This window comes from Schistocerca gregaria, chromosome 1, assembly GCF_023897955.1.
Source record: "Schistocerca gregaria isolate iqSchGreg1 chromosome 1, iqSchGreg1.2, whole genome shotgun sequence".
Classification (NCBI taxonomy): Eukaryota; Metazoa; Arthropoda; class Insecta; order Orthoptera; family Acrididae; genus Schistocerca; species Schistocerca gregaria.
Genome location: NC_064920.1, coordinates 383,270,559 through 383,289,729, shown reverse-complemented (window position 1 = coordinate 383,289,729; position 19,171 = coordinate 383,270,559). Strand labels below are relative to the sequence as shown.

At 38.1% G+C, this 19,171-nt stretch overlaps 1 protein-coding gene across 2 annotated transcripts in view; it reads right to left on the bottom strand.

The window, feature by feature from the left end:
* The window catches only part of LOC126348303 (ribosome-releasing factor 2, mitochondrial), a 193,845-nt gene that overhangs the window by 36,140 nt on the left and 138,534 nt on the right, over positions 1 to 19,171 (bottom strand). For both annotated transcript variants that reach the window (XM_050002344.1, XM_050002343.1), the window contains 2 exons: positions 9,887 to 9,989; positions 8,393 to 8,539 (listed from right to left, as the gene is read on the bottom strand). In XM_050002344.1, the coding sequence (XP_049858301.1) occupies positions 8,393 to 8,539; positions 9,887 to 9,989 (250 nt within the window). The remainder of the gene's footprint in view (positions 1 to 8,392; positions 8,540 to 9,886; positions 9,990 to 19,171) is intronic.

Below are 19,171 nucleotides of genomic sequence, written 5' to 3'. Positions count from 1 at the left end.
GTGGAGCTTTATTTGCCAGTAGGATATCTTGAGATCGAGTATACTGAAATATTTTGTACTGTAAAACTTTAGAAACTGTTTGACAAAGTTGTCTGGTCTTATGCATACTGGTACTATAATCTTACTGATACCTCTAGCATCGAGAACTAATCTTACAGAACCGTCTGGTTTACTTACTGGTAATATAGGATTACAGCTGGGTGCAAATGAAGGTTGTATAATTCTCCATTTAATCATGTGATTGATCTCTTCCCTCACCACCTCTCGTTTTGCCCATGGAACAGAATATGTCTTACACAAAATGTTTCATGTGGATGGACTTCACATTTATATTAATAGCCTTTGATTACTCATGGCTCCTTACTGAAAACATCGGCATACTTAAATAGCACATTGGAAAGTTCTTGTTGTTGTATATCATTTAGTACCTGTGATTCACTTAGTTTCTGCTCTACCATTCCGTAGCTAACCTTGTTCAGTATCATATTTCTTTGTGAAATATACAGCTGGAAAGGAATATTATATTACTACATTTGACTCTGGTTTGTTTTTGTTACTTTCATTAGGTGTTTTGACTAAATCAATAGAAAAATCTGATTCTTTACATAAAAGTGTCATTTACCATTACCTATGTCAGTCTGTGTTTTGTATGTTCTAAATGTATTCATGCCAATAAGACAATTAACTATAAGTTCGTCAATTATAAGAAAGTTGCACTTCACTGTAAGTTGTTCAATTTGTAATAGATAAATGACTGATGCTTAACAAATTTAGTCTTACTGCCTGTAGTAGTTTGCACCTTGCAATTTTGTACAGGGAATGTTGAAATTTGCGTCCCTTCTTCAATTCACAAAAAAAAAAAAAAAAAAAAAAAAAAATGGATTTGACATTAGATTTGTAGTTGAACCTGTATCTAAAATTAACTTTGTGTCAATATTAAATATTTTCACCTTAATTATTGCTTATATCTGTTCTTCTTGGACTTCTGCTGTATCTAACTCATGCTGATACAACTCATCCTTAATGTCACCTTGTTTGTCAAACCTCATTAAACATGTTTGTAGCTTTGCTTTGCCCCCATTCCCTGAGAAGTCAATAGACTGGGGCTTAACTATGACCTGTTGGTCTTTTCCAATGGCGTGGTGTGACTTAATTCATTACTTGGAGTAATTTCAGTTAGTTGCGCTGTGTATGTACTGCGTCAATTTGTGTCATTAGCTGCTTCACAGTTATTTTGCTGCCCAAAGGTTGGCTGGTACAGCATAAGACAGGGAGACATTGTTGCCATGCGTCAGCCTCTGCAGTGGCTGACTGTTTCTGTTTATGTCTGACATAGGACCTTGTGATGGTGAACTGTAATTTGCTTGTGTGTTGAAATTATCCCTGTTGGTCTGAAAATTTCTTTTAAATCATTTGTTTTTTCCATTCCCGTTACCATACTCATTACCTCTGGGTATGTGACTTCGCTCTTGTGTGTACCATCCTAGCTGTGTGTTTAGGTCACGTTTTACTTACTGACTTACATAACTAAGTTGTTGTTGTGCCTGATTTTCTGTTGCTCTAATGCGAACAGGTCTTTCCTCATAGAAGTCGATAGGATCAAGCACTGACAGAAAATATTCAGTGTTGTGCTCTGTCGTTGTGACTAATTTTTATCTAATGTGTGGTGGTAAATGACTTTTCAAAAATTTTAACACATCTACCTGTGATATTGGGTTTGCCAGTAGTGTGTCTTGTTCAGGTATTTTTCAAAGTATCCACATAGGCTACCGTATTTGCCATTGAATGGTGCGGGGTTGAAAACCTTGCGTCTGAGCCTTTCTTGCACCACCTCAGACCGGTATTTGTTGAGGAAAGCTTGTTCAAATTCGATATAAGTGCTGCAATGTTCAGCCACTTCAATTGCCCATAAAAGAATGTTACCTTGCATATATCCCATGACAAATCTGATATCTTTGCTTCTGTGCAGTTGCATGGAAATACATGATGAGAAGCACTGATAAATACTAAGGGATTTATTTTTTTTACCTTCGGTAGTGAATGTAGGAAAATTTCAATGTGTCAGCAAACCTTTGTCTGGCATTTTTGGTCGTATTTATGTAGATATTGTAGTTACCAGTAATTCCGTCAGGTAATTGCTCAGGTATTGGAGTTGTGGGTATGTTTACATTTTGCACTCTACAACAATCACTATTACCTGCTGCGGGACCAGTGACGATTTGTGGATAAATAACAACAGGTTGTGGTTTGTTCACTGTAGCCTGTGTATTATTTGTGTGCATATTTCGAGATCCGATAATATCTTGTTCTAAAAGATTACAGGTCCTATTTTCCACAGTTTATACATTAAGGTTTACCTTGTTGACTATTTTATCTTATTTTTTTCTGAATAGCCTTTCCCATTACATCTGTGTATATTGTGCAATTGGTTACAAACTTCACTGTAATGGTATTACCCTTATCTAATGTACCTGCTTCAGCTTGACTAATATCACTCAGGTTTTCATTGATCTTCTCTCTCTCCTTTTTAGCACATGCTGAGTCAACTTCTAATGTTGCTACCCTTAAAGTAAGCTCTTCTAGAGTTATCGGTACACCTTCATAGTCTCTATTTAGTCTGTTAACGACAGTGGTTACCTTTCTTACTGTCGAAACCAGCTGGCTTTAAGTGGTTACGATGTTTGTGTGTGTGTCTGTGATTTTCTTTATCTGTTGCTGTATTCGATCATGATGACCATTAAAAGAATCTACTTTCTGTTTTAAGTCTGTAATGTTAATGTTAACTCCAGAAAGTACTTCATGATTTACCCATTTTTCACCTCATTCAATTTTTCATCGATTTCAGTGCGAAAATTTTTGGGTAAGTTATCGAATTTCTGTGAGACCATGTCTTGCATATCCCTGAATACTTGGTTTTGTTCTTGCTTCATTGTATTTAGATCTTGTGTAACAGTGCTTTGTTGCTGTTTTACTGTGTTTATATATTGTGTGACTGTGTTCAGATTCTCTGTCAAATTATCAATTTTGGTATTCATATCTTGTTTCATATCACTGAAATTGGTGTTCATATTGTGTTTCATATTATCAAATTTCATGTTTATATTATCAAATTTCAAGTTTATGTAAGATAATAGCTGCCACAGTAGTGCTTCAGTTGTACTACTACAATTGCCATCAGCTGTACTTCCCAAGTTAATGTTTGTGTTGTGAACAAGTAGTGTTTGTAACATGTTGTCAAAATTCATATTGGAATCACTCATCCATGATTGGTATGTTACTCACGGAGATGCATGACATTGTCTCGTCAATTGTAAACATTGTATCGTCAAGGTTATTCTGCTGTGGAGCGTCGCTATCATTTGTCACGCCTGTGACACTCATCTCTGATGTAATTAAACTTTCTGCAGTAGGCATGCATGGCACTTGAACTTCAATTGTTCAATCATGCACTTCTACACCATCTTGGCTGACTGCATTTTCACTATCGCTATCAACAATGGGCATATATTTTTCGGCCATGTTACATGAATATGTGAAAAACAAAACTTTCACAAAAATGTTAAAATTTCATATGCTAATTATTACACTTGATAAATGTAATCTGTGTAATTTCAAAGCCTTTTTTATGTCTATTATAATGTGCAAACTATTGTATGGCTATTCTTTATGTTTTTTCTGACAATATGTATCACACTGAAAAGTTCTTGTAAAAATTCCTGTAAATTTCTCACAAATAAAGTTCAAGGAAAGGAGTAATGAGGAAAAGGTTTCTATCTAAATCAGAAGAGGTGCACCCAAGTGTAAATATGCAAGCAACTTGCGTAGCTGTCCTACCTTCGCTGCATCGAACAAGATAGCTTACTACGGAAAATTTTACGTGACCTGGCTCCAATTTTTATTCCTTTTGCATTACTTGCTGCCCATTGTGATTCATGCAACAGAAAATACAGACAATTAGTTTTTATGACCAATAACAATATCATAGAAATTTCTTACTATAACAATAATTAACAAACCCTATTCACAACCGGTACCGTTAAGTCCTGGCACACAGATTGACAGTTGTGTTGTAATAAAAAAAATTACTAAGTATTATTAAATACGCATATGAAAACACTTTTTAAATTGATACAACATGATTGTGTTATTAGAAATATTCTGTGCTTATATGAATTTTTAGGCTAGTGGACTTCGTTTCTTACTTCGTCGATTGTAGCTGCAGGCAGAGGACTCTCAGTACACCAGCATTTGTTTGGTTAAGAAAATCCTCCTTACTTGGTTTGACTTCACTTGAATAAGAAATACTTAATACTGCTATCAAATTTCTTTCTTATTTCAACATGTTTGATAAAAAATACTCATAGCCAATTATTCTCCACACGGTACCACTAACAGAACTTCTACATACAAGAGACTGTGTAAAAACAAAATCATGTACAAAAAATTGAATGAATGTTTTGCTTAATTTGTCTGCACCTTATACCAATGTTTGTGATAGATCAGTGTTTCATTTTTTGGTTTTTTAATAAATCTTAATTTTACGATATCCAGGGGGTCTTTCACCATGTACTTATACAATTCACTGAACATCCTTATGTGAGAGGTATGTAGGACATTGTGGAGTGTTGTCATACACATCTACGTATATCGACATCTACATCTACACTACGTACTCTCCAAATCACTGTGTGGCAGAGGGTACCCTGTATCATTACTAGTCATTTCCTTTCCTATTTCACTCACAGATAAGAGTGAGGGAAAAACAACTGTCTGTATACTTCCTTATGACCCCTAATATCTTGTATCTTATCTCTGTGGTCCTTAAGCAAAATGTATGCAGACGGCAGTAGGATTGATCTGCAGTCAATTTCAAGTGCCAGTTCTGTAAATTTTCTCAATATTGTTCCTCAAAAAGAACATCACCTTCCCTCCAGTGATTCCCATTTGAGTTCCCGAAGCATTTCCATAACACTTGTGTGTTGTTCAAACCTACTGGTAACAAACTAGCAGCCCACCTCTGTATTGCTCTAACATCTTCCTTCAATATGATATGGTGCAGATCCCATACAATCAAGAAATATTCAAGAACAGATAGCACTACCATTCCCAGAACATATATATTTCCAAAATTCTTACAATAAACTGAAGTTGACCATTCACCTAACCTACCGCAGTCCTCACCTACTCGTTTCATTTCATATTGCTTTGCAACATTATGCCCAGGTATTTAAATGCTGTGACTGTGTCATGCAGGACATTACTAACAATGCATCCAAACATTTTCCTACTCGTCTGCATTAACTTACATTTCCTACATTTAGTGCCAGCTGCCATTTACCACATCAACTAGTAATTTTGTCTGAATCATCTTGTATCATCCTAGAGCCAATCATCTTTGACACCTTAATACACCACACAGTATCATCAGCAAACAACCGCAGACTGCTGCGCACCCTTTCTGTCAGTTCCTTTATGCATACAGAAAATAATATCACACTTCCCTGGGCCACTCCTGATGATATCTTTGTCTCTGATGAATTGTTGCCATTGAGGACAACATGATGGATACTATTACTTGAGAAGTCTTTGATTCATCACATACAGGTATCTGGGAACCTATTCAGTATGTTCATAACTTCTTTAACTGTCTGCAGTGGGGTAAGATGTCAAATGCTTTTTGGAAATCTAGAAATATGGAATCTGCTTGTTCCCCTTCACCCATAGTTCACAGTATATCATATGATAAAAGGACAAGCTGAGTTTCACATTAGCAGTGCTTTTTAAACCCACGCCGAATCATGACATAAGATTTTTAGTCTCTGTGAAATTTATTATATTTAAATTCAAAATATGTTCTAGAATTATGCAGCAAACTAATGTTACAAATATTGGTCTGTAATTTTGGGGACCTGCTCTTTTACCCTTCTTATATACAAGAGTCACCTGCACTTTTTTCCAGTCACTTAGGACTTTGTGATGGGTAAGAGATTTGCCATAAATGCAAACTAAATAAAGGGACAATACTATAAAGTACTCTTTGCAAAACCAAATTGGGATTCCATCCGGACCTGGTGACTTATTTATTTTCAACTATTTTAGTTGTTTCTCTACACCAGTGATGCTTCTATAACATTCCTGCATTAATGATTTCTTAAATGCAGAACTTAAAATGTTGGTTTTTATTTTGCAATCTTCAAATGCCACAGCAGACTGGTCAAAGAGTGATTGGATGGAAGCCTTAGACCTACTTTCACAGTTTCAGATAGGATCAGAATTTTCTTGGGTTCTTGGTCATATCATTGGCTAATAGTTTCAGTTTTTTATGTACTAAGGCATTCACCAAGGTCCAAGGCACATTTCACTTGAGGCTGTTCAATGAATGTAGCTGATAAATTAAGCACTTCTTAGAAGTGGCTGATGTGGTGTTCTACACATACCTTAAAACATCAGCCAGATCTCCACTGCCTTAAAAATTCATCATTGAACTGTGGTCAAGGCCCAGTTTGACCACCCAATGGTCAAAGCATGCTGTACCATGCAACATGGTTGATTCTAACAAGGCAACCTCCCCATCGCACCCCCCTCAGATTTAGTTATAAGTTGGCACAGTGGATAGGCCTTGGAAAACTGAACACAGATCAATCAAGAAAACAGGAAAAAGTTGTCTGAAACTATAAAAAAAAGAAAATATACAATCTGAGTAGTCCATGCGCAAGATAGGCAACATCAAGGAGAGCCGGAGCTCAGGAGCACAGTGGTCCCGTGGTTAGCGTGAGCAGCTGCGGAACGAGAGGTCCTTGGTTCAAGTCTTCCATCGAGTGAAAAGTTTACTTTCTTTATTTTTGCAAAGTTATGATCTGTCCATTCGTTCATTGACGTCTCTGTTAACTGCAATAAGTTTTGTCTCTGTGTTCTACGACTGCACCGCAAAACCGTGCGATTAGTAGACGAAAGGACGTGCCTCTCCAATGGAAATCGAAAAAAATTGATCGTAAGGTCATAGGTCAACCGATTCCTCCACAGGAAAACACGTCTGATATATTCTATACGACACTGGTGACAGCAAGTGTGTCACATGACAGGAATATGTTGCCCACCCACCTAACTTGTACACTTGGCGAATGGGTAAAAAGATTCTTCTACCTTGTCCGATTTAGGTTTCCTTGTGGATGTGATAATCACTCCCAAAAAAGTGATGAAAACATAAGATTTTTTCAAATAAACTGCAACAAATAAATGCAAGTTTCGCAGTCGCACAGTTTTCCCTGTGCTCTGTCAAAACATATGTTTTTAACATTTTCAAATCTTTCCGTTTAAGTGTAGCGTCCCCATACTATGGCGCATTTACCTCGCATCGGACGGACGGACCGACAGATAATAATTGTCTGAAAATAAAAAATTAAACTCTTCACTCGAGGGAATACTTGAACCTAGGACCTCTCATTGCACAACTGATCACGCTAACCACGGGACCACGGCGCTCCTAACGTCGCACTGTCTTTCATGTTGCATATCTTGCACATGGACTACTCAGTGTGTATATTTTGCTTATTTTTTCATAGTTCCACATAACTTCTTCCTGTTTTCTTGATTGATGAATGTTCAGTTTTTCAAGGCCTATGCACTGTGCCAACTTATAACTAAATCTGAGGGGGGTGCGATGGGAAGGTTCCCTTGTAAGGAATAATTTGCATGTTAATAGCGTTATTTATAAAAAGTGATGGTGAAAGGAAAAGTTTAATCCACTGATATTCTACTCAGGAATTTCCATTGTTACATTACTTGTTGTTTACAATTCATATGATGACATTGGTAACTGCCAATTATCGAAGTACTCCAAGAACAAGTGCCTGTTTACGACAAACATTCTTACTTGTGTTCGAGCTGACAGGAGTTACAAATTTTATAGTTTTTTATTTTCTAACTAATGTCTGTCTGAAGAACTTATTTTGCACCAGAGTTACATCCTCCTCTTTAAACCCTAGAAAAGAACAGAAAATCTCATGGAAGTTACAACTGTTTATTTTATTTTGCTTGTGAATCCAGTTATTTTCTCCACATCTGCACATTTTAATCTCTGTCCTAAAGATGTGTGTCAGATAATTTAAGTATCAAACCTGTAAGTCCATGTAATTATGATGTATTAGCATATTTAGGTAACTATACTTCAACATTCAGCATATATGTAAAGAACATCTTTCACACATTTATTCTGGAAAGATTCAAGTTCAGAAACATTATCATTATTTAAACATTTTATTTGGCTTTGTGCCCTTCAGGGTGGAAAAAATGATATTACACTTAACATAACATTAATTAATCCAGAAGAAAAGTTCTTTCTAATATTAGGATAATAAAACACAATAAATGAAGCAAAATCCGAATACTGTACCAAGTTTGTGCTGTATTGTGTGAGAATCTTGAATTCTGTTTGTTATTGTTTCTTTATAAGCAATTTGTAGTGGACCAAGTTCAACTGGTATTCTATAGTCAGTAACTATGCGATTTTTTATTACATCAAGATGAAGCTCTCCCATTCCTGAAACCAAAGTGCAGGTTATAATAATAACAATACAGTAATACAAAGAAATCATTGAAGTTACTTGTGAAGTTCATCAATCTGATAGCTGAAACATGTTTTGCTTCTACCACTTTCTCCAAGTCCTTTTCATATTGTTCATCTGACTTTGAATCATGAAGCTATAATAAGTCAGAATTTCTATCCAGATGTGAAAGTGACATCAAGGCCTTTGGAAACATATGAGAGTTGGATCTTTAATAACAGCAACTATTTATTTACAGCTCGTACAAAACAGATACGTGTTTCAAAGTTTTACTGACCTTCAAAGTAGTCCCCAGCACTGTGTATAACAAATGGCCAGTGATATGGAAGTTGTTTAATACTCTTAGCAACGCCACTTTTGTTGACAAAACGAGCAGTGCGGTCTATTGCCCGACAAATCTGTAGCAGTTCTGAAGCAAATGCTGTAAAGTGTTTCCTTCAGTTTAGAAATTGAGTTGAACTCATGAGAGCTTAAGTCAGGGGAGTGCAGTAGGTGGTATAACACTTAGCAGCCCCATTAGTCAAACAAATCAGTAACAGCTTGCACTGTACATATTTGAGCATCGTCCTGCATAATGATGGTCAGGTCCTGCAGAAAGTGTCATCACTTCTGTCTCTAAGCTGGTCATAGGTTGTGTTCCAAAAATGAACAGCACAGAGACAGAAGTGATGACACTTTCTGCAGGACCTGACCATCATTTTGCAGGACAATTCTCAAGCACGTACAGAGCAAGCTGGTACTGATTTGTTTGACTGATGGGGCTGCTAAGTTCTATACCACCTATTGCACTCCCCTGACTTAAGCCCTCGTAAGTTCAACTCAGTTTCTAAACTAAAGGAAACACTTCAGGGCATTTGCTTCAGAGCTGCTACAAATTCGTCGGGCAATAGACCAAACTGCTTCAACTGTCATCACAACTTGCACTGATAAGATTATCCTACGACTTCCACATCACTGACAAAGGGTTATACACAATGCTGGTGACTACTTTGAACGTCAGTAAAACTCTGAAACACCTATCTATTTTGTACGAGCTGTAAATAAATAATTGCCACTATTAAAGTTCCAACCCTCATAATACTCTGCAACAGCAGAGATAAGGTTGCAAAATATGAACACGAAAGAAATTCAAGGCCAATTTTCCGAAAATTCTTAGAATAGATGCATGTTCTTTCTAACAAAAGGCACACTGGCTTAATGAATGGAGCAAGCAGAAACCAATATGCACTATCATCTCCTCCTGAGCATTACTTTGAATTTTAAGCTTATAAGCAACTTTTTTATGAATTTACTACAACTAGATTTCTTTGTATCATAAGAACCTGCTAATACTGTTTGCCCAGTTTCTTCATTGACTGAAACCCTTAAGCTGGGATCTTCTTTTTGCAGTTCCACAAGTGCAGTTTCAAGTTGCTGCTGGTAGGCCTATTTGTATTAAAAAGAAAGTAACAATTAACATATTAAAATGTAATAAATAAACTGTCAATGAATAAAAAGACATGCAGGTATATAAAATACATATTCACAGATTGACATGTTTGTGAAAAGATGAAGTTGGTCATATATGATTTCAGAACAGTAGAATACTTTGTTTCAAGTTAAAAGTAAAGCTAAGAGTATTTTTTACAAGAAAGTAAAAACAAAAATCAGCTATTATTAATAATATTAAGATCAAATAGTGTCTTTATTGGTTTAAAACTGACAGGTTCATAGTCAGATAGCTGCTCACATTTAAAACTAGATTGAGATTATGTATGTTTCAGAAATATGTGATAATTCACTCCAAGTTAAAAGTATGGCTAAGAGTATTTCTTACAAGAAAGTAAGAAAGTAAACCAGCCACTAATAACAAAGCTATTTATTAAGATCAGATAGTGTCTTTACTGCTTTCAAACTGACAGGTCCATAATCAGATGGCTGTTCCAATTTAATATTACATTTGTCTTAGGCTGTACATGTGGTGTTGGCTGTTTTTCACTGTGGCAAAAGTTCCATGGGGTCATGGTGCCCTACAGCAAACACCATAAATGGACTTTCCAATGAACTAATTTTGTAAGATAAGGGCTATCCTGGGAGAAGCACAAAGTACTACTTCTATATCTACATCCACATTCTACAAATACTGCTAAGTGTATGGTGGAGTTTACTTCCAATAATGCCATGTATCAGGGTTTCTTTCCATTCCATTCAGACTAGAAATGAGGGAAGAATAACTGTTAAAATGACTCTGTGTGTAATGTATTTAGTCTAATATTGTATTTGTGCCCTCTATGGCAGTTCCACACAGCTTGCTGAAGTATATTCATGGATACCTCACTTCATCTTAGTACTTAAAATTTTTAAGTAGGCTTTCATGTGATAATTGGTGCTTACCTTCAAGCTTCAGCCAGTTAAGGTTTTTCAGCAATTCTACTATATTCTCATATGGGGCGAACATACCTGCGGCTATTCATGCTGCCCTCATTGGTTGTTGTTGTTGTGGTCTTCAGTCCTGAGATTGGTTTGATGCAGCCCTCCATGCTACTCTATCCTGTGCAAGCCTCTTCATCTTCCAGTACACACTGCAACCTACATCCTTCTGAATCTGCGTAGTTTAGTCATCTCTTGGTCTCCCTCTACGATTTTTACCCTCCACGCTGCCCTCCAATACTAAATTGGTGATACCTTGATGCCTCAGAACATGTCCTACCAACCAATCCCTTCTTCTGGTCAAGTTGTGCCACAAACTTCTCTTCTCCCCAATCCTATTCAATACTTCCTCATTAGTTATGTGATCTACCCATCTAATCTTCAGCATTCTTCTGTAGCATCACATTTCGAAAGCTTCTATTCACTTGTCCAAACTATTTATCGTCCATGTTTCACTTCCATACATGGCTACACTCCACACAAATACTTTCAGAAATGACTTCCTGAGACTTAAATCTACATTCGATGTTAACAAATTTCTCTTCTTCAGAAACGCTTTCCTTGCCATTGCCAGTCTACATTTTATATCCTCTCTACTTCGACCATCATCAGTTATTTAGCTCCCCAAATAGTAAAACTCCTTTACTGCTTTAAGTGTCTCATTTCCTAATCTAATTCCCTCAGCATCACTCGACTTAATTCGACTACATTCCATTATCCTCGTTTTGCTTTTGTTGATGTTCATCTTATATCCTCCTTTCAAGACACTATCCATTCCGTTCAACTGCTCTTCCAAGTCCTTTGCTGTCTCTGACAGAATTACAATGTCATTGGCGAACCTCAAAGTTTTTATTTCTTCTCCATGGATTTTAATACCTACTCCGAACTTTTCTGGGGTGATTGACACTATTAACATAAGCACTTGTGCCATACCTCTGGTGTTGGCAAAGAAACCCTTTAGTTCCCTCAGCTCTGTGGAGCTAAAGTCAGTGCCCATGCACAAGTGGAAACCTATCCCATACGACATACAGAGGACCTCCACACAAAGCTTGTGGGGTGTGAATATTTTTTTTTTTAAGATTGACATTGTCAATGCAAATTTCCAGAGCCCACTGGATAAACTGTCACAATGCATAACAGTTATAAACACTCACTTCATCTTACACAAATACAAGAACTTGCTTCTGGGATCTCTTTCACTTCAGTAATCTTCCACAGATACCTAGAACAGTTAACCATGTCCATCCCAGGTTGCACTAACTATCTCAACAACTTAATTTTCATGGGCACTATGTGTCAGGACCACCTAGCGACCTTTGCACCTACTCCACTACATTGCGTGATCCAGTTCTCAAGTGCTGCTTACACAAACACCAGTTTTTTCTGGAGCAAGTGGAATATCTTAAACACCTGTTCAAAAAAGAAGAGCTCCAGCACAATGATTGGACAGCTATTGACTCTCTACCCCGCCTCGAAAACTTAACAGGAGCTGCAGGCAGTTTTGAGAAAGGGGTATTATTATTCCAAGTTCCACCCACAGGTGGCCCATATTGTGTATCCATCAAACCAATTGCAAAAGAAAGGTATTCAAAATAGACACTGCCTGCAAGCATGTTTTCACACAGTTGAAGCATCTGGTGCACTTGGCACTTTACTTTACACACTTTTCTGCATCATGTTCACTGGTTGTGGATGTGATGCCTCTCCATATGGCACAGGTGCAGTGCCAGTAGATGGGAATAATGGCTGTACTGAGCAACCAACTGCCTATACATCAAAGACAATGAGACCCACTCAAAAGAATTACTTGGAGATAGAGAAAGAAGCTTTCCCAATTATCTTTGCAGTTAAGCAATTCCATGTTGGTCTAGGGGTGGGACCAACTCTATACTCATTATAGATCACAAACCACTGTTAGCACTCTTCAGTCAATGTTCTCAGCTTCCAGAGTGGGCAGCACAATGGATTCAGTGTTGGGCACTTTTCCACAGCTCCTACAATTATACCATTAAGTACAAGTCCACAGCACAATATTCAAAAGTGGGTGCTCTAGCTTGCCTACTCATTGGGCCAGAACTGGCCTTTGGCCAAAAGGAAATCTCCTATTTGCATACTGATGTGCATTAGTGGCACATGTTGGATGGGTTTGACATTATGAGTTCTCAAATCACCGCTGACACACGCTGTAACCCTATCTCACAGTGCACCATACACTATATGTGCTCCATGTGTGTCCCACTTATTTTTAAAAGAATTCCAATCAAGAGCTCTAGGTCGGGGCTTGTCTCTCCAACCATTTGTCTATCACCACTGATGTTCATCATCCTAACTACCTGGTGGCCTCAAGTTTTGTAACTCTTATGTCATAATGAAAGCCCTCATGAGACAATATGATACTGTCCAGGCCTGAACAAGGATTTGGAGACAACACTGGCGAGTTGTTCTGCTTGCACCTAGCATCACACTGCCCTGCCTCAATCTTTCACACCCTCGACCACCCGACATCACCCCTGGATCTGCAAGCATCTGGACTTTGCTGACCCCTTTCTTTGCTCTATGGAACTCATTGTCATGGATGGTCATTCTAACTACCCATATGTGACCAGCACAGTGTCCACCATCACTGATGCCACACTTAATGCACTGGTCTAGATTAGCCATTGAAGGGCTTCCCTGAAACATCATGTGGAACAATGGGCCCCAGTTCACGGCCATGGCTCTCAAATAATTTTTCGCCTGAAACAGCATCAAACGCCATTTTAGTCTTCCATTTCACCTGTCTTCCAATGACAAACCAAAGCATTTCATGCAGGCATATTAAAAAGTAAATATTACAAGTTGTGGGAACCACCACCAACATAGCTGTTTTCACAATGTTTCTAAGTAGACACAGGACTATTCCTGTCCACAACCATAGCCTAACAGAGCATCTCCATGGACGACAACCATCTACTCTCCTCCATCTCCTGACCCCACATCCCCAGGGACCCCCAAACCAGGCATTATCTGCCAGTCACAACACTGTAGACATCATCATACAGGGAAAAGGATGTATGGATGCTGGCTAAGGGTGTTTGCTACTCACAGGTAGCATCTTACGGAAGTTGACACTTCAAAGGGTTTGGAGCACCACCTCCATCCCCACCTACTGACTGCACCAACTTTTGTGCCTCAGTTGAACCTGGACTATCCACCCTTGTCGACTCCAGACCAGCACAGGTATAGCTTATACTCCAGGCCACCAGTGGCAGTTCGTGTGGATATGGGCATGAAGTAGGAGAGCCCACTGCAACCTCCACACCCTTGGCCATTATCATTCAAAAGGCTACTCCTCAGCATGTTGCCAAAAACAGAGGACACTTCCCACCAACCAGCAGGCTTCAGAGCCGGGGCACCAACTGTATCACCAGTTTACTTCCCAAGGCACCATTCAGGCTATTTCCAGCACCATGTCAATTTCAGGTGGATGGGATCTGGTATCTTCCAGCTGAGAGTTTCTAAGCCCATTGGAAAGCACTGAATTCAAGGACAATGGCTAGATGGCACTGCTACATTTGCAACTGTTAGCATCACCACTGCAGTACTGGCTGTGGAGAAATGCCCATTTTGCCGGCCTATCAGTGCCTGCAGCCACCTTTTAAGGCTAGCATCACAGCAATTAAGTTTTCAGTCATGGTTCCACTGCACTCTTGTATTGTCATCATTATGCATCACCGTTTTGGCCACAGCATTCACTATGTTAGAGTATTACTTTTTGGATCTATTATTCTACCATACCATCTACATTGTTGGCCTCTTATTTATTCTTGGCAGCTTTGAGTTCACAGCTGTGGTTGGTCAACCAGGTTTTGTGGGTTCTTGAGTTGTTCCTGGTCTTATCAAATTCCGGTCACTGTACAATTCATGAAACTTCCTAATATATATTAAAACTGTGTTCAAGATTCAGACACAAAGATCTTTGCTTTTCAAATAGCTTAGCCACCAGAATTCACCTCATACTGGACTCACAACTCCAGTTTTATTCAGATTTGATACAGTCCAGGGACTACATTGTCACCAAAAGTATCTGGACTCACAATGAATATACTCTGTGTGATATCAAGCTATGCTTGGAGAGTACATAAAAGATAATGTAAGCATTGAATTTATAAACATGTTTCCTGTCAGAACAAATTAAAAGGTAGAATTCAGTCTAAACAGGAAATGACTACAGTGGCCCAAAAAATTAACATACCAGCAACTAAAAAAAAAACCCTAGAATCACGCTGCCATGGGTGCAGCTTGTGTAGTACGCATTTGTGCCACTAAGTGTTATAGTGTAACTCACTGCCAGTTCAGTGCAGCCTGTGTTGTCAACCTGGCTTGTTCTGTTCATTTGGAATGACTGTGTTTGATACTGCTGTTTTGTTCTTGTCCTTTTAATTTTTTTTTTTGCATGGTTAAATGAACAATGTGCAGTTATGGAATTTTGTTTTATACTTAGTAAAAATGTTGTTGAAACTGTTTTAATGTTGCAAACAGCATACCAAGATGACACTATGGGAAAATTCAAGTGTACGAGTGGTTTGCTTGATTTATGGTGACATGTCGACGTGACAAACCTTGTTCTTGACACCCATCAACTGCCCAAATCAATGAAAATATTGAAAAAAAATTGAGAGCTTGTGCTCACAGACTGTCGAAAGACAATTGATAAACTGTCAGATCTTGAAGCTCGGATCAGTGAATTTTAATGGAAGATTTGGGAATGAAAAGAGTTACTGGCAAGTTTGTTTCTTGGGTTCTGACTGACAGTCAAGGGAAATGTCGAGTTGAAACATGATGTGCTTTGAAACAACAGCTTGAAACAGATCCAGATTTCCGGTCAAAGGTCATTTCTGGTGATGAGTCATGATGCTATGGTTATGACCCAGAAACAAACCAACAGTCAAGCCAATGGAAGACATCATTATCACCCCATTCAAAAAATGTCTCAAGGCAAATCAAACATCAAAACAATGCTGATCTGCTTTTTTGACGCCAAGGGCATAGTTCATTCCGAGTTTGTTCCCCCAGGTCAGATCATCAGTCAAACATTTTATTTGGAGTTTTTAAGAAGACTGCACAACAGTGTTTGTCAAAAAAGACCCAATATGTGGCAGACAGGAGACTTGTTCTTCCACAATAACAATATACACACAGCCACCTCTGTCTGAGATTTGGCTAAAAACGGTATTGTTACACTGTCCCATGCACCTTACTAACCTGACCTCACACTGATTCGACAACACAGAAGAAGTCAAGACAAAAACAAGGGAGGAGCTGTCAGCCATTTCTAAAGACGACTACAAAAAATGTTTCAAACTGTGGAAGCACCAGTGGGAAAAATGTATTAGTTGTAATGGAGAATATTTTGAAGTGAATAAGGTTGTTTTGTCAACAATTTGAAAATAGATAGCTTTTAAAAACTAGTTCCTTTTTTTTTTTTTTTTGGGGCGGGGGCCTCATATTGTGTTACCAGAGATTTTGCAGTAGTTCCATGTGCCTTAATCCAGCATTAGTTATATTATTGTAAAGCAGAAATATAAAGGAGGCAAAAACACAATAATTGTTCTGGTATACCTAAGAAAGCAGGTGCTATGGCCTATCAAACTATAAAATGTATTATGGGAGGCATCCATGTGCTCTGTAAGTGGAGGACTTCTGTTTTAGTTCAGGTATGTAAATCAGTAAAATAAGCAACCATTGAGAAGTGATAGCATTCGTGTTTTATAATCATGCTGGAGCACAGAAGTCACTGATAATAAGAACACATGTACAATGTCACTTAGAGTGGTGCAGTCTATCCTATCACTGCTTGTGAAGGATGTTTTATGAAATGACATGTGAGAACCTGAGAAAGTATTTTCTTTTTTTTTAACTGTGTTATAAAACAAAACAAACAAACTCCATCTGAACAGGTGATGAAGGCCCAACAGTACTGACCAGTCGCAGTGACATCCTCTGCCCTTAGGTGTGACTGTATGCAGATATGGAAGGGCATGTGGTCAGCATGCTGCTCTCCTAGACATAGTCAGTTTTTGTGACATGACTAGTGCTGCTTCTTCTCAATCAAGTAGCACCTCAATTGGCCTCACATTTGCCAACAACACATGGATGGTAACCCATTCAAGTGCTAGCCAAGTGCGGCAGTGCTTAACCTTCAGTGTGTTATTGTGACATGAAATTTGATAGAGGTAGTATGATGATTTGGGAACATTTGAAATAGTTTGATAAGGAAGGAATGAAGATTAAGGTTTAACATCCAGTCGACGATGAGGTCATTACAGACAGAGCAAAAACTTAAGATTCTTTCAAGGCTAGGAAAGGCCATGCCCTTAGAAAGGAGCCATCCCATCAATTGCTTGGAGTGATTTATGGAAATCACATAAAACCTAAACAGGATGGGTGGAAGTGGATTGAAACTGTCATCCTCCTGAATATGAGTCCAGAGTGCTAACCACTGCACCATGTCGCTCTGTCTTAGTCTGGGCTCACAGCATTATATTAGGCAACAGCTGAAAAGGATTGGCAAGGGAAGGTTGGTGACAGTATAGTAGGTGGACTTGAGCTTACTCAAGGTCAATTCCAGTGATAACATGGAGAAGAGCCACACCTTTCTTAAGATGAAGTCGGTAAGAGGTATCCCTGCTTGAGGACAGTTGCTTTACTGATGGAAATTGATTCAATAAATGAGGAATGCAGATCACAGGTAAGTAGAGTACACTTATTTCATCAACATATTAAAGCAATTAAAAGTAAAGTGGATGAACCGCTGATAGTATTTGACACATTACTTGTACCTCAGAGTGTCATTCACTTAGCAAAAAAATATTAAGGCTTCCTTCAAAGGAATATGTCTCATTTGATTTCTCTGCAAGGAATTCATTGAAACAAGTAACAGTGGCAATTCATGCCAAAAGTAATGTTTCATTCGGAAGAATGTGCATATCAAAACATTGCAAAGCTCAAATATTTGAAGGTTGTACAGGAAAGTTAGAATTTTCCAGGGAAAAACTCTTCATTATGGGTCACTACAGATCCCCTTATTCAGACTACAGGGTTTTACTCTCCAGACTTGGTGTTGGGCTAGGCCTAGTTCCTACAAACAATATAAAGTTGATTTTATGCTGGGATTTCAGCACAAACTTTCTGAATAATTCTCCACATGAAATAATGTTAATGGATTTACTTTAATCCGATGACCTGTTGCAGACAGAATACTTTCCAGCTAGAAGGAAGGGACGAAGGAAGTTAAGGTTTAATGTCCCATCACCACTGAGGTGAATGTTTCAAGGAAGGTGAAGGAAAATGGCCATGCTCTTTCAAAGAAATCATTTCAGCATTTGCTTGGAGAAATTTAGAAAAACCATGGAAAACCTAAATCTGGATGGCCAGATGTGTATTTGAACCAACATCCTCCTGAATGCATGTACAGTGTGCTAAAAACTGTGCCACCTTGCTTGGTTTCCCTCTATGTTTCACAGAAACACTAGCATGATCATAGAGAGCATCTTCATAGATTGTTCTCTACATGACAGGCACAGTGGGAGAAAAATTAGTAATGGTCCCTCAGATCTTGATACACAGAGAGTAATGCTGAAAGGAATCAACTCAGAGTCAAATCCCAAAGTACCACATCGAAGATTTAGAGATAGGTGTCCACCCCAATCTCAAAGCAAAAACTTGACAAGAAATACACGATACAGATGACTTGAACAATAAATATATTACATTGCTTCAAACCTTTATCACTTTATTGGATAGCTCTCTCTCAGTAAAAATTTCATGCAGGTATGCAGAATTAATAATCAATCTATACTAACCCTACATCATCTTCTCTACTCATAAATATATCATTCTGTTATTGTGTTTTCTTATGAGAATCTGGTCATGGCTGTTGAGTAGTGTAATCTTGCTAGAATCTTGGCTGTCTGCCCTAACATATCACTTCAGACTCACTACTAAGAACAATAATATTAACATTTTGAACACTATTTTAGAATAAACTGAACTCTGTTACTAATTTTAACCCCTTTTATTCCTGTCTGAACATTAATTAAGCTACTGTACTTCTTCCAGGGCATTTAGTGGGCAGACAAGAGGGTCATTATTTCCAAAAACAAAGTATGCACTTCACTTCACTATTATCTATAATTACAAAGGGCATTCAAAAAGTT